Source organism: Chlorocebus sabaeus, chromosome 11, assembly GCF_047675955.1.
Source record: "Chlorocebus sabaeus isolate Y175 chromosome 11, mChlSab1.0.hap1, whole genome shotgun sequence".
In the NCBI taxonomy this organism is placed as follows: domain Eukaryota; kingdom Metazoa; phylum Chordata; class Mammalia; order Primates; family Cercopithecidae; genus Chlorocebus; species Chlorocebus sabaeus.
The window spans coordinates 53,259,594-53,274,907 of record NC_132914.1 but is presented as its reverse complement, the minus strand read 5'-3'; the positions used below and the strand labels follow the sequence as shown (position 1 = coordinate 53,274,907).

The 15,314-nt window shown below is 53.0% G+C and overlaps 1 protein-coding gene and 1 long non-coding RNA gene across 2 annotated transcripts; one reads left to right on the top strand and one right to left on the bottom strand.

Moving 5' to 3' along the window:
• Positions 1-9,114: 9,114 nt before the first annotated feature.
• Positions 9,115-10,793, bottom strand: LOC140712770 (uncharacterized). The gene is made up of 2 exons (XR_012094513.1): positions 10,580-10,793; positions 9,115-10,278 (listed from the first exon to the last, which is right to left on the bottom strand). It is a non-coding gene; the product is annotated as an uncharacterized lncRNA (long non-coding RNA).
• A 108-nt stretch (positions 10,794-10,901) lies between these two features.
• Positions 10,902-14,479, top strand: CD63 (CD63 molecule). The gene is made up of 8 exons (XM_008003568.3): positions 10,902-10,982; positions 11,580-11,656; positions 12,595-12,783; positions 12,975-13,049; positions 13,144-13,239; positions 13,656-13,796; positions 14,028-14,111; positions 14,298-14,479. The coding sequence occupies exons 2-8, from the start codon at positions 11,591-11,593 to the stop codon at positions 14,361-14,363; spliced, it is 717 nt and encodes a 238-aa protein (XP_008001759.1). The 5' UTR covers positions 10,902-10,982; positions 11,580-11,590; the 3' UTR covers positions 14,364-14,479.
• Positions 14,480-15,314: the final 835 nt, after the last annotated feature.

Here is a 15,314-nt window from a genome sequence, read left to right as displayed (position 1 = left end):
GCCTGGGCTGCCAGGTGAGGGAGCTGCTGGGAAGCAGGAGGGAACTGCAGGAGTGTTCAGAGGAAATTCTGTCTCCAGAGGGAACGAAGGAGAAAGCAGAGGATAGTGAAGGTCAAAGTTGTCAGATGAGGGGCGTGTGTGTGTGTGTGTGTGTGTGTGTGTGTGTGTGTGTGTGTGAACGGTGAGGGTGTGAGGATAACCAGAGGGTCTGGCTGGGATCTGGGAATGGGAATTTGAAATTGGTGAGGGCAGGAGAAACTGGTCTGGGCTCTACCAAGGCGTGCCAGCACTCCTCACCCCTGGTTCCCTGGGCGGCAAGACCACATCCATGGGGAAGAACCCAACCAGTTTGAGAACAGCCTGGGTGAGTCTGCCATAGGCCCTTCCTTGGCAGGTATCTCAGGTCCTCTGCTGCCCCAATGCATCCCCCAGGCTGTGCTAGGCAGCCTCCAGAATCCAGGGGTTCTCTTTGTAATAGCCCTCTCGCCACACTATATTTTTTGTCTGTGTCTATAAGGTTGTAAGCACCCTGAAGGAGGGACATGTCTTCCTTATCTCCATGTTTAGGCTCCCCATACATGGATGAATACATGAATTTAATTTTTCCTGAGCCCCTGCCTAGGCCTCTTGACCTTTTAGTCCCAAGGAACAGAAACCTGAGATAACCACCTAGCCCCAGCATCACCTCTTTGTCATTTTTCCTATGTTCATCTCTGTTCCATCCTAAGAAAAACTTCAGTTGTGAGGCTCTGTGATTCTCAGGTAGATACCTCTGTGCTCCTGCGGCTGGTTCTGGGCCAGAACCACATATCAGCTAAGATCCTGGCCAAGGGAGTGCATAAGCAAGACATGAGCCTGGACGAGGCTCCCAAGCTGGATGGGCTGGAGCTGTTCATCCTGCCCACTCACCAGCTGGGCATTTGGATGGACCTCTTGTTAATGATGGCACTGGCTTGGAAGAGACTGGGACAGGAGTGACAATGAGGGGCCAGAGGTCAGGAACTAGGGGCCCGAGAAATGGGGAAAGGAATTGAGGCGGGCCCTGAGGACAGATCCTGGTGAGGGGTGGGGCTGGAGTGTGGGGTTGCAAGAGGAGCTAGACCTTGAGGCTTAAATTGCGGGGTCTAGGCCAAGGCCAAGGCCAAGGTGAGTGTGAGGGGCAGGAGGCTGGATTATCCCTCCCACCCCTACCTTGGCTACGTCAGTTGGGGTGGGGTATCCAGATATTTCTCAAAGCAAAATAATTTAAATTCCCATGAGTCTAAAAATAGGGTATGATAAAGCCTTATCATTATTTTTTGTTTGTTTTTTGAGGTCCTTGGAGAAGGACCTCAAAACGCTGGCAGATGGGCTGATCCAGGGGTGTTGCTCTGTTGCCCAGGTTGGAGTGCAGTGGCATGATCTTGGCTCACTGCAGCCTCTGTCTCCTGGTTTCAAGCAATCTTCCTGCCTCAGCCTCCTGAGTAGCTAGGACTACAGGCACATGCCACTACGCCCAGATAATTTTTGTATTTTTAGTAGAGATGGAGTTTCACCATGTTGGCCAGGCTGGTCTTGAACTCCTGACCTCAGGTGATCCACCCGCCTCGGCCTCCTAAAGTGTTGGGATTATAGGCGTGAGCCACCGGACCCTGATTTTTTTTCTTTCTTTTTTTTTTTTTTTTTTTTGAGACGGAGTCTTGCTCTGTCACCCAGACTGGAGTGCAGTGGCCGGATCTCAGCTCACTGCAAGCTCCGCCTCCCGGGTTTACGCTATTCTCCTGCCTCAGCCTCCTGAGTATCTGGGACTACAGGCGCCCGCCACCTCGCCCAGCTAGTTTTTTGTATTTTTTAGTAGAGACGGGGTTTCACCAGGTTAGCCAGGATGGTCTCGATCTCCTGACCTCGTGATCTGCCTGTCTCGGCCTCCCAAAGTGCTGGGATTACAGGCTTGAGCCACCGCGCCCGGCCTCTTTCTTTTTTTTTTTTTTTTTAAAGAAAAATAGATGGGGTTTCACCATCTTGCCCAGGCTGATCTCAAACTCTCGGGCTCCTGCCTCAGCCTCTCGAGTAGCTAGGACTACAGGTACATGCCACTATGCCCAGCTAATTTTTTTGTATTTTTAGTATATACATGGTTTTGCCATGTTGGCCAGGCTGGTCTTGAACTTCTGACCTCCAGTGATCCACCCGCCTTGACCTCCTAAAGTGTTGGGATTACAGGCGTGAGCCACCCCACCTGACCCTGTTTTTTTTTTTTTTTTTTTTTTTTTTAATAGAGATAGGGTTTCACCATCTTGCCCAGGCTGATCTCAAACTCCTGGGCTCCTACTCAGCCTCTCAAGGTGTTGGGATTACAGGTGTGAGCCACCACATCCAGCCAAGCCTTACCATTCTTTTTTTTTGTTTGTTTTTGAGATGGAGTTTCCCTCTTGTTGCTCAGGCTGGAGTGCAGTGGTGCCATCTCAGCTCATGGCAACCTCCGTCTCCTGGGTTCAAGTGATTCTCCTGCTTCAGCCTCCCCAGTAGCTGGGATTACAGGCATGCAGCACTACGCTCAGCTAATTTGTATTTTTAGTAGAAACGGGGTCTCTCCATGTTGGTCAGGCTAGTCTCGAACTCCTAACCTCAGGTGATCTGCCCGCCTCAGCCTGCCAAAGTGCTGGTATTACAGGCGTGAGCCACTGTGCCCAGCCACCATTTTTTTTTTTTTTTTTTGACTTTTTTGAAATGGAGTCTTGCTCTGTTACCCAGGCTGCAGTGCAGTGCTGCAATCTCAGCTCACTGCAACCTCCGCCTCCCAGGTTCAAGCAATTCTCCTGCCTCAGCCTCCCGAGTAGCTGGGACTACAGGTGCTTGCCACCATGGCTGACTAATTTTTTGTATTTTAGTAGAGATGAGGTTTCACTGTGTTGCCCAGGCTGGTCTTGAACTCCTGAGCTCAGGCTATCTGTCCACCTCGGCCTCCCAAAGTGCTAGGATTACAGGCGTGAGCCACTGCGCTCGGCCCGGCCACCATTCTTAAAGATAAAACCAGTTCCCTTAATTTATTCTGTAATCCTCACAACTGCCCTGTGAGGTAGGGAAGGGAGTTGTTTTCCTCCTACTCAACTGGGAGAAAACTTAGGCTCAGGGGGAGAGGTCACCCCATTCGTGAGCAGCAGAACCAGGTCTCACACCAGGGCTTCTGGCCGCAGAGAGCTTCTTGCTGGCAGCAGGTGTGACAGCACTGGAGTGGTACATCAAGACCCTGGCAGGGTGTGGTGGCTCACGCCTGTAATCCCAGCACTTTGGGAGGCCGAGGCAGGTGGATCACTTGAGCGTGGTGGTGGACAGCTGTAATCCCAGCTACTCAGGAGGCTGAGGCAGGAGAATCGCTTGAACCCAGGAGGCAGAGGTTGCAGTGAGATGAGATCGTGCCATTGCACTCCAGCCTGGGCAACAAGAGTGAAACTCTGTTGAGGGGGAAAAAAAAAAAGAATTTAAAAAATTAGCTAGTTGTGGTGGTGGGCACCTGTAATCTCAGCTACTTGGGAAGCTGAGGCAGAAGAATCACTTGAAACTGGTAGGTGGAGGTTTTGGGGAGCCTACTGCCACTGCACTTCAGCCTGGGCGACAGAGTGAGACTTCGTCTCCAGAAAAAAAAGACCCTGATTCTTGCCTGCAGGTTGACCTATTGACCCTGAGTGAGTGGCTTTACTTCTCTGAGCCCCACTTTCCTGGAAGTGAGATATAAGAGGACTTTGGCAATATGTTCTTCTGGGTACCATAGTAATGCAGTCTTGCCAATTATGAAGGGTGTGGCCTCCCTCAAAAAGTTGGAGCAGAGATGTCCACACCCAGTGAGTGGAGACTCCTTGTTTTTTTTTTTTTTTTTTTTTTTTTTTTTTTTTTTTTTGAGATGGAGTCTCATTCTGTTGCTCAGGCTGGAGTACAGTGGCATGATCTCGGGTCACTGCAACCAACCTCTGCCTCCCAGGTTCAAGCAATTCTTCTGCCTCGGCCTCCCAAGTAGCTGGGATTACAGGCATGTACCACCATGCCTGGCTTTTTTTTTTTTTTGAGACAATCTCACTCTGTTGCCCAGGCTGGAGTGCAGTGGTGTGATCTCAGCTCACTGCAACCTCTGACCCCCAGGGTTAGAGCGATTCTCCTGCCTCAGCCTCCTGAGTAGCTGGGATTACAGGCATGCACCTGTAATCCTGGCTAATTTTTGTATTTTTTAGTAGAGATGGGGGTTTCACCATGTTGGTCAGGCTGGTCTCGAACTTCTGACCTCGTGATCCGCCTGCCTTGGCCTCCCAAAGTGCTGGGATTACAGGCGTGAGCCACCGCCCCAGCCACACCTGGCTAATTTTTGTATTTTTAGTAGAGATAGGGTTTCACCGTGTTGTCCAGGATGGTCTCAAACTCTTGACCTCAGATGATCCACCCGCCTTGGCCTCCCAAAGTGCTGGGATTCTAGGCATGAGCCACCGCGCCTGGCCTGGAGACTCCTTTGTGTTCCCCAGTCTCCACCAACCGGTAATACGTAGTGGTGATGTCGCCGTGGAGCCCATGCACAGTATTCCCCTGGGGGCTGCACTCAGTGCTAGTGCTGGGGCCTATAACCCACTCTCTGGGGAGCCCCGCAGGGTGGTCTATGAGCTTTGCTGCCAGCAGGACCTTCGAACGCGCAGGTGCAGTCCCTCCTTCACCCTGCAGTCTGAGAGATGCCATCAAGCACCGTGCCTCTCTCCTTATCGAAAGCTGAGGCCTCTGGACTTAAATTTCAGGCCCCCAATTCAGACCCGACCTTTGGACCTTGAATTTTATCCACCATTCTCCTTACCCTCCCCAGTGGGGAGATGGCTTTGATGATGCATCCTTGTTTCCTTCTTCCCTCCCATCCCTATCTCCTTCTCTTCCCTCTCCCCACTCCTCTCTTACACCTATTTTTCAAAAATTAAAGAAAATGTTTTTTAAATCGAAGTCCAAGAAGCATTGATCCCTCATGCATTTTTGCCTCCCCTTCCCCCCATCCTTCCCCTCCTCTGTGTCTCCCACTTTCCCATTTTTCTTCACCCCTCTCCCAACTCTCCTCAACTCTTCTTTCCCCTTGATTCTGGATCCCTTCTTTCCTCCTCACCTTCCTCAAATCCCCTTACCCTTTCCTCTGCTTGGGTGCTGGCTACAAGCTGCTGTGCATGGCACTGGGTCTGGCTGATGCCTACATGCTCTCAGAAGGCTGCACCTTTGCTTGAGATGTCTGTGGTCCCCATGCTGTGTCGCTGGGCCTAGGTTGAGGCGTGGTGGAGCTGGAGGGCAACCTGGCTTTGCTTGGCGCGGAGGGGCAAGGGTCCCCCGCCACAGTGCACCTATCCCCAGCTGGTGCCAGACAACCAAGGGGCAGCAGCCTGGGCCGGCGGGGATGGCTTGGTGGCATATCTGGATGTCAGGCACTTGGAGCAGGTGCTGGAGGATCTGAAGGATGTGAAGGGCCAGGTCTGAGATCAACCACTTCCCACTAAGAGGCCCCTCTATCCTTCGGCCCAGCAAACACATGGGGCTCTGTGTCAACTTTCCAGGCTGTAGAAGTGGGTCATTCTTTGTGTGTATGTGTGTCGTAAAATATATATAATGTAAAATTCAGGGACATTGAGTACATACACATTGTTGTGCAACCATCAGCACCATCCATCTCCACAACATTTTCATCTTTCTTTCTTTTTCTTTGAGACAGAGTCTTGCTCTGTTGCCCAGGCTGGAGTGCAGTGGCACAATACTGGCTCTACTAAAAGTACAAAATTAACCAGGCATGGTGGCGCATGCCTGTAATTCCAGCTACTCAGGAGGGTGAGGCAGGAGAATCTCTTGAAACCGGGAGGCGGAGGTTGTGGTGAATCGAGATTGTGCCACTGCACTCTAGCCTGGGCAATAAGAGCAAAACTCCATCTCGAAAAAAACAAAAAACAAAACAAAAAAAACTAGATGTTTATGGTTAAGGAAACAAATTAATAATAATAATAGAAAAAGATAATATCGATTCTTATAAAATATAGTAATTAAGAAAATTAATCGTTTATCACAAACCCTTGTAGCAGAGCATATCTCCCCATATATACAAACATTGTACCTAGGTTGAATGTGTTCCTCATCTTACTTTTTTTTGATGGAGTTTCGCCAGGCATGGTGGTTCACACCTGTAATCCCAGCACTTTGGAAGGCCAAGGGGGGCGGATCATGAGGTCAAGAGATTGAGACCATCCTGGCCAATATGGTGAAACCCCATCTCTACTAAAAATACAAAAATTAGCTGGGCGTGGTGACATGTGCCTGTAGTCCCAGCTCCTCGGGAGGCTGAGGCAAGAAAATCACCTGAACCCGGGGGGTGGAGATTGCAGTGAGCCAAGATCGCGCCACTCTACTCCACTCTGGTGACAGAGCGAGACTCCATCTCAAAAAAAAAAAAAAAAAAAAAAAAAAAAAAGAGAGACGGAGGTTCACTCGTCGCCCAGGCTGGAGTGCAGCAACATGATCTCTGCTCACTGCAACCTCTGCCTCCTGGGTTCAAACGATTCTTCTGCCTCAGCCTTCTGAGTAGCTGGGATTACAGGCACACACCACTATGCCCCGCTACTTTTTCTATTTTTAGTAGAGACAGGGTTTCACCATGTTGGCCAGGCTGGTCTGGATCTCCTGACCTCAGGTGATCCACCCGCCTAGGCCTTCCAAAGTGCGGGGATTACAGGCATGGTGAGCCACCGCACCTGGCCCCTCCTCTTACTTTTGGGAACATCCTACTCTATGGAGCAGCTGTTCTTTCACCACTTTACTTTCTTAATAAACTTGCTTATACCTTGTACTGCGACTCACCCTGAATTCTTTCTTGCATGAGATCCAAGAACCCTCTCTTGTGGTCTGGATGGGGACCCCTTTCCTGTAACAAATGCGTTGGCTTCCAACTCCACACAGGCTTGTTCTCTGGGTTTCCCTGGCCTTGTCCTTTCTTCTCCTGTTGCTTTACCAAGTTGCTGCCACCACTCTGCACTTGCTAGTTTGCTTTCAGCCCCTTCCCCTGGTGTTCCTCTAGGAGGGTCCCATCCTCCTGGCCTTCACCTCAGCTTTCCCTCTGCTCACCTGGATGTCTCTACTTCCTCCCCTTACTCTGGGGCCCTGGTACGTGCTCCTGACACTGCTCCAGAGAAAGCATCCCATCCTATGGCCTTCTCTTGCTTCTTACCCAAGTTGCCCTCTATACACTATTTGGCAGAGTTCCCTCTTCCTGTCTTTTACTTTTTATTTTTTTCAGGCAGTGTCTTGCTTTGTTGCCCAGGGTGGAGAGCAGTGGTGGGTGTGATCACAGCTCACTTCAACCTCCACCTCCTGGGCTCAGGCGATCCTCCCACTTCAGTCTCTAGAGTAGCTGGGACTACAGGTGCTTGCCACCAAGCCCAGCATTTTTTTTTTTTTTTTGGTAGAGATGGAGTTTCACCATGTTGCCCAGGCTGGTCTCAAACTCCTGAGCTCAAGCATTCTGCCTGCATTGGCCTCTCAAAGTGCTGGGATTACAGGTGTGAGCCACAGTGCCCAGGCCTCCTATCAAAGTTCTCTTTTCTCTGCCGGGCGCGGTGGCTCACACCTATAACCCCAGCGCTTTGGGAGGCCGAAGCAGCTGGATCACTGGAGGTCAGGAGTTCGAGACCAGCCTGGCCAACATGGTGAACCCCTGTCTCTACTAAAAATACAAAAATTGGCCAGGCGTGGTGGTGCATGCCTGTAATCCCAGCTACTTGGGAGGCTTGAGGCAGGAGAATCGCTTGAACCCAGGAGATGGAGGTTGCAGTGAGCTGAGATAGTGCCACTGTACTCCAGCCTGGGCAACAGAGACTCTGTCTCCAAAAAAAAAAAAAAAAAACGTTGTCTTTTCTCTTGACCCCCTAGAATGAGGGGAAAAAAACAAAGGCTTTGGAACTCCCCCAGAGATCTGGGTTCAAATCCTAAGACTGCCTTTCACTGGGTTAGATCAATGTGTCAGAGGCGTTTGAACCAGAGTGACTCCATTTTGAGCAGGGCTAGGAAAAGGCGGCCGGGACTTGCTGGGATGCATTCTCAGAATGTTAGGCATTTTTAGCTTCTAGATGTGTATGGTTAAGGAAACAATAATAATAACTAATAAAAGATAATATCGATTCTTACAAAATATAGTAATGAAGATAATTAATCCTTTATCACAAACCCTTGTAGCAAAGCACATCTCTCCATATATACAAGCATTATACCTACAGTGAATGTGTTCCTCCTCTTTTTTTTTTTTTGAGATGGAGTTTTGTTGGGCACAGAGGCTCATGCCTGTAATCCCAGCACTTTGGAAGGCCAAGGAGGGGTGGATCATGAGGTCAAGAGATCGAGACCATCCTGGCCAATATGGTGAAACCCCATCTCTACTAAAAATACAAAAATTAGCTGGGCGTGGTGGCGCGTGCCTATAGTCCCAGTTACTCGGGAGGCTGAGGCAGGAGAATCAATTGAACACAGGAGGTAGAGCTTACAGCGAGCCAAGATCAATCGCACCACTGCACTCCACCCTGGTGACAGAGCAAGACTCCATCTCAAAAAAAAATAAATAAATAAAAAAAGAGAGACAGAGTTTCACTCTTGTCGCCCAGGCTGGAGTGCAGTAACATGATCTCTGCTCACTGCAACCTCTGCCTCCTGGGTTCAAGTGATTCTTCTGCCTCAGCCTCCTGAGTAGCTGGGACTACAGGCACACACCACTATGCCCCGCTACTTTTTGTATTTTTAGTAGAGATGGGATTTCACCATGTTGGCCAGGCTGGTCTGGATCTCCTGACCTCAGGTGATCCACCCGCCTAGGCCTCCCAAAGTGCTGGGATTACAGGTGTGGCAAGCCACCGCACCTGGCCCCTCCTCTTTACTTTCAGGAACATCCTACTCTGTCTATGGAGCAGCTGTTCTTTCACCACTTTACTTTCTTAATAAACTTGCTTATACTTCGCACTGCGACTTGCCCTGAATTCTTTCTTGCATGAGATCCAAGAACCCTCTCTTGTGGTCTGGATGGGGACCCCTTTCCTGTACAAATGCATTAGTTGATATGAGAATAAAGAAAAAAAAAGAGGAAAAACTAGAGTAACTTCTCCACATAATCATATGACCATTTTGTTAACCATGAAAACAGTTAACAAAATAACTTTCTCATGTCTAATTCTCAGTCCATATTCGTATGTCCCAAAATGTCTTTCACAGCTGGTTTGTTCAACCATTCAATGAAGGACGAAACATTGCAGTTGGCTGTTATGTATCTAAAGTCTCTCAATCTTGATCTTCAGACCATCTTCAACCCAGCTCACCACATCCTTCCCAAGTCTCAAACTCAACCGCCATGTACTTTAAAAAATGCTCCTTTTTTTCACAGTCAACTGCTTCTCTGTCCCTGGAGCTCTCCCCTTTATTCTCCAAGGTCACCTTGAGCACATCCACCTGCTCCGTGAAATCCATTCTCCTCTCCCTTTCCCTCCCTCTGAACTTAACCAGCTGCCACCGCAGGCTTCTGCCTTTCTTCAGTGTGGCCAGAATTTGGTTCTGCCTGCTGGCAGAGGGCAGGGCCGCTGTCTTCCTCTCCTTGCAGCCCCCGAGCCTAGCATATGCCTGGCATCTAGTGGCAGCACAATAAGGAACCTGACGAATACTCCTTTCTTCAGCTCTCCACTCCTCCTCCACAGCCTGCCCGCCATGGTCAGGAAGAGCAAGGTCCGGAATGGGCTTGGTGTGTCCCACGGGAAGGCCGTGATCCTGGAAGATGCTTCTCAGCCCAGCCCGGATCTCCTTCCTTTTGCTCTAGAGACTTCTTTCCTTCTTTGTGTACACACATACACCAAGACTCAGGAGGTGGTTCTTGAGGCAGGACCCTAAGAGCCCAAGGAGTGGGTCCGAGGCTGGAGGTGTGGGGGTGTGACGACCGGTCCCACTCTCTGGCCTGTTCAGATCAGCTCCTTCTGGAGACCACCCCTGGCACACAAGGGAGGGAGGCAGCTTGACCCCCTAGCCCGCTTCCAGCCCTCACCTGGCTTTGTCTTCTGGGATAAGACGAGGAAATCCAGAGGATGTAAGCCTCTACCTTCGTGTCTTCCCCCAAACCCTCGCTATCACAGACGATGCAGGAGCTGTCCGGGAGTTCGGAGCGCAGACCTTGTCAATCCTCCCCCAGAGGGCGGGACCCGACGCGGACGTGTATTGATTGACTGGGTAGCGTGGCTTCGGGGAAGGGCTTCCTCCCCTTTTCTCAGACTAGGAACCCTGGAAAATGGAGAAGCTATGCTAATATAGGGGGGTCAGAAATCCCCACTCTAGAATGCTCTAGAATGTTGGGAGACACCCAGGATGTGAGGCCAGGGACTTTCTGGAACTGTTGGTTCTGGCCCCACCCGACCCCAGGCAGTCCCCAGCTGTCTGCACAGTCGGATGGGGAGGGGGCTTGCACAGAGTTGGAGCCAGAGGAGAGAGCTGGGCTACTGAAGAAGGATGGGGAAACCTCTCTCAGACCACCTTGTCACCCGGCCTCAGCTCTCCGCCCTGGCGCTCAGAGGATAACTCTCACCTAGCTCGTCCGCTTCTCTGAACCAGAGTGACCCAGGCTGCGCTCCGCCCTGCTCTCCTACCCCGAGGTGGCACGGAAGCGGGGCGCCAGAGGGGGGCCCCAGGCGCCCCGAGGTCTTGCCCTTTCGGCTCTCCGTTTGCGGGAGTGGGCGCCTTCTTCCGGGTAGGGGCCACGTGGCCCTGGCCGGGCGGGGGGCTCGGCCCACCCCGCGCCGGGCCCAGTGACTCAGGCCGCAGCTGTTCCCGCGTCACATGAGGGAGGCCGGCGGCCACTGGGCGGGGGAGGGGACCGTGGCTGGAGCCCGGGGCGGGGCCGCGCGGCAGGCGGGGCGGGAGCCGGGGGGCGCAGCTAGAGAGCCCCGGAGCCGCGGCGGGAGAGGAGCGCGCAGCCTTGCGGAGCCCAGGTGAGGCCGCGGGGCCCCGGCGGACTTCGGCGCAGGCTGGGAGAGACCACCGGCGGTCCCTTCCTCCAGGGCTCGCCCCAGGCCCGCGGAGACTCGCCCGGCGCGCTCCAGCCGCCCTCGAGCAACTTTGATTCGAACTTCCCTGGGCCCGGGCAGGGTGTGGCGGGGGTGCCGGCCGCACCTTTTTTTTTTGGTGGGCGGGAGGTCAGAGCCCAGGGGAAAGCGACTGGGGCAGGGGTCGGGGTTGGGCTGAAGACCGTTTCTCCGGGCTGGGTGTTGGGTGGGGAGAGGGTGTTTGACGCCCGGAGACTGAAGGGCCGAGAGTCGGCGTCAGGTTCGAGCTCCTACCGGCGCCCTCGGATCTATCCTGGGCCCCAGAGGCGGCGGGGCGGGGTCCGGGCTTCGCGGCCGTCGCCCCCACCCCTCTCCTGCGGGTAGAGTGGGGGCTGGGAGACGTGGTTCCGACCGCGGGTTTCCGGGTGGGAGGGGCCGGGAATCGGGGCCGTGTAGGGAAGCCCTCGAGGGCCGGCCAGGAGCCCGGAAACCGAGGTCCACCTTCGGCCAGTTTTAATCCCCCTGCCCTCCTCTCTGCCCCAGGCCCGGCAGCCATGGCGGTGGAAGGAGGAATGAAATGTGTGAAGTTCTTGCTCTACGTCCTCCTGCTGGCCTTTTGCGTGAGTGGCGAGGTGTCCTGGGGGGCGCGCCGGCAGGGTGCGGGGAGACCTGGCTCCACAGTGGTGAGGGCTGAGGGAATAATAATTAAGGCAGCTGGAGACCAGATGTGGAAAGAAAGCCAGGGAAAGACAGCGCGGCCACTCCCTCTTCCAGTTTTCCTGGACACCTGAGGCTTGTTTCCACCGAGAATGGCCATCCTGGGTGTGCAGCAACCCCTACCCCCATCCCTCCTGCCTGGCCCTTCCTGTCTGGTGACCCAACCACTTGTGATATGGGGCAGTGGGGCAACCAGCCAACCGCCTGATGCTATCGCCACGAGGCTTCCCTTGGCTCTCCCTTCTCCCCTCTCTTCCTCCCCAACCCCCTCATCCCTCTCCAGTCCCTCTCCCCCTTTCCGTCCTCCCAGCGCTTGGGGGTGAGGAAGGGCTCTGCCCATGTCAATTTGCTCCTGTCCTGGGCTCCTGGCTTGAGAGGCTACTGTTTGTCTAGGGAGGGGCACATCACTCTTGCCCCCTTTTCCTCTTCCCTTCTCCTGGCTTAACTGGCCAGAGGAACCTTAGTCACAGCTGATGCGCGTGGGGTGTGCACTGGAGGATAGTGAGGGAGCAGTTCTGGGAGAGAATTGAGCTGGGAGTCCTGGAGGCCCGTAGAAAGCATTATTCTGGGTCAGAAATACGTGCCTTGGGGTCAAGGCTTTCTGGGAGGTCTTTGAATTTGGTCACGTCCCTGATTGAAGAGCTGGGAGGGGATCAAGGGAGGTGGGGGCAGGCAAGGATGGGTCATCCCCCTTCCTTACAGCCAAAGAAGTTCCCTGGAGGTGTGAGAATCTCTCCTCCGGATGGGGTCATGTCTGTGTCCTAGGTGTACCCCTTGCCCTCCACCATGGAGGACCACTGTGTTGTGGATCAGGCCTAATCCTCACCTGCTTTCTTCTTAGGCCTGTGCAGTGGGACTGATTGCTGTGGGTGTCGGGGCACAGCTTGTCCTGAGTCAGACCATAATCCAGGGGGCTACCCCTGGCTCTCTGTTGCCTGTGGTCATCATCGCAGTGGGTGTCTTCCTCTTCCTCGTGGCCTTTGTGGGCTGCTGCGGGGCCTGCAAGGAGAACTATTGTCTTATGATCACAGTGAGTGGGAGGCGGGACTAACATGGGTGGTCTGGGACTGCCAGAGCAACTTGGTTGGTGCTCAGGAAGGTGGGTGAGGTGAGGTGGGTGGGTGAGGAAGACCTTTGTGAGTGTCCAAGGACCGGCTATGCCAGAACGGGCCCCTGTAATGCACAGACTCCAAACCTGACTCCTGTCCTTTGCTCCTGCAGTTTGCCATCTTTCTGTCTCTTATCATGTTGGTGGAGGTGGCCGCAGCCATTGCTGGCTATGTGTTTAGAGATAAGGTAAGCAGGGAATAATGGGAAGGGCCTGCCTCAGCCTGGTCTGGGACCCAGGTGCTTGAATTCTGACGGCAACAGTGCTCCTCCGTACCCTCAGGTGATGTCAGAGTTTAATAACAACTTCCGGCAGCAGATGGAGAATTACCCGAAAAACAACCACACTGCTTCGATCCTGGACAGGATGCAGGCAGATGTGAGTAGGGTTGCTGGGAGCAGGGGTGATGGGAATAGAGTTCTCATCTCCAAGGCTGGGTGTGGTGGCTCACACCTGTAATCTCAGCACTTTTGGAGGCCGAGGTGGGCAGATCACCTGAGGTCAGAAGTTTGTGACTAGCCTGGCCAACATGGCAAAACCCTTTCTCTACTAAAAATACAAAAATTAGCCAGGTGTGGTGGTGAGTGCCTGTAATCCCAGCTACTCAGGAGGGTGAGGCAGGAGAATCGCTTGAACCACAAGGCAGAGGTTGCAGTGAGCCGAGATCAAGCCACCACACTCCAGTCTGGGCAACAGAGCAAGTCGGTCTCAAAAAAAAAAAAAAGAATTCTCATCTCCATATTGATGGTGAAGGTTCACTTAACTCCCTTCTCCATATTTCTTCCCTACCCCAGTTTAAGTGCTGTGGGGCTGCTAACTACACAGATTGGGAGAAAATCCCTTCCATGTCGAAGAACCGAGTCCCTGACTCCTGCTGCATTAATGTCACTGTGGGCTGTGGGATTAATTTCAACGAGAAGGCGATCCATAAGGAGGTAGGGAGGAAACTGTGTATGGGACTTGGGAAACCTGGGAAATGTTTTAGAAGGCAAGAGACCCAGGATGGAGACCCAGGTGGACAGCGTCAGGGATGGGGAGGGGATCTGGAAATGGTAAGGGTGGGGTGAAAGGTACCGGGGCAGGGAAGAGATTGATGGACCAGGGGAGGGGATTGGGGTGGGAAGTTTCTGATGGTGCTTTTATCCTTTGTGCCTGCCACCCTTCAGGGCTGTGTGGAGAAGATTGGGGGCTGGCTGAGGAAAAACGTGCTGGTGGTGGCTGCAGCAGCTCTCGGAATTGCTTTTGTTGAGGTAAGGGATAACCCTGAGAGAGGGCTGGGACTCAATCCAGGGTGCCTGGAGGATAGGGGCCGAGGGGAGAAGGGTGCTGAGCAGGAGGTACTGACCTGGGAGTGTGTGTTTGGAGTCTCTTGCATGGGTCTCGGGTAGCTGGCCCTTCTGACTCCTCTCCATCCCCATCCCCATCTTTCCTTCTAGGTTTTGGGAATTGTCTTTGCGTGCTGCCTCGTGAAGAGTATCAGAAGTGGCTACGAGGTGATGTAGGGGTCTAGTCTCCTCAGCCTCCTCATCTGGGGGAGTGGATAGTATCCTCCAGGTTTTTCAATTAAACGGATTATTTTTTCAGACCGAAAAGAGAAATGGTCTGAGTTCGTCTTAGAGTGATGCTTGATTGCTTCCTTTCCTTACCCATGTTGCCTGTCCTCTGGGACCTTACTGCATGTGTACTTCGAGAAGGTCTATTCTGGGGGGTGTTTGGGAAAGGAGGACTTTGCTGAAGGTGTTGGTTGGACAGGCAGTGGGAGAAGTGAGGATCCAGAGACTGTAGTGCTTTCTGCCCCCTAGTCTTACACTGCCAGGCTCACTATGAACATTCATGAAGCCATCTGCTGCGTAAGTCAAAGCAGCTCCCCAGAAAGGTCCCACGTGGGAGAGCCCAGCCCACATCTGCCTTGGACATCTTCCTGGCTTTCTGTGCGCCGCTGAGGGCCCAGCACCTCCCTTCTTGGTCAATCCTCAAGGGATCCAGCTCCTTTTTTTTTTTTTTTTTTTGAGACGGACTCTTGCTTTGTCGCCCAGGCTGGAGTGTGGTGGCGCATCTCGGCTCACTGCAAGCTCTGCCTCCCGGGTTCACGCCATTCTCCTGCCTCAGCCTCCCAGTAGCTGGGACTACAGGCGCGCACCACCACGCCTGGCTAATTTTTTGTATTTTTAGTAGAGACGAGGTTTCACCGTGTTGGCCAGGATGGTCTCGATCTCCTGACCTCGTGATCCGCCCGCCTCGGCCTCCCAAAGTGCTGGGATTACAGGCGTGAGCCACCGTGCCCGGCAGCTCCTTTCAAAGTGTGGTTAAGTTGCCTTGACACTTGTGTGGCCGGTGTCCTTAGCAGGAGAATTTACGTGAACATTGCCTTTTCTTCCATGGAAGCCACCCAGCATGGCCTCGACCCCTCTTCATCACCTGCTCTTCTCCCCCAAGAAATATAAAGACCATTC

Excerpts from the sequence above, each read along its gene's own strand:
- CD63 (XM_008003568.3), top strand. The coding sequence starts at position 11,591 with ATGGCGGTGGAAGGAGGAATGAAATGTGTGAAGTTCTTGCTCTACGTC. Across the intron at positions 11,657-12,594 it reads TCCTCCTGCTGGCCTTTTGC|GCCTGTGCAGTGGGACTGAT; the intron begins GTGAGTGGCGAG and ends CTTTCTTCTTAG. Across the intron at positions 14,112-14,297 it reads TCGGAATTGCTTTTGTTGAG|GTTTTGGGAATTGTCTTTGC; the intron begins GTAAGGGATAAC and ends CTTTCCTTCTAG.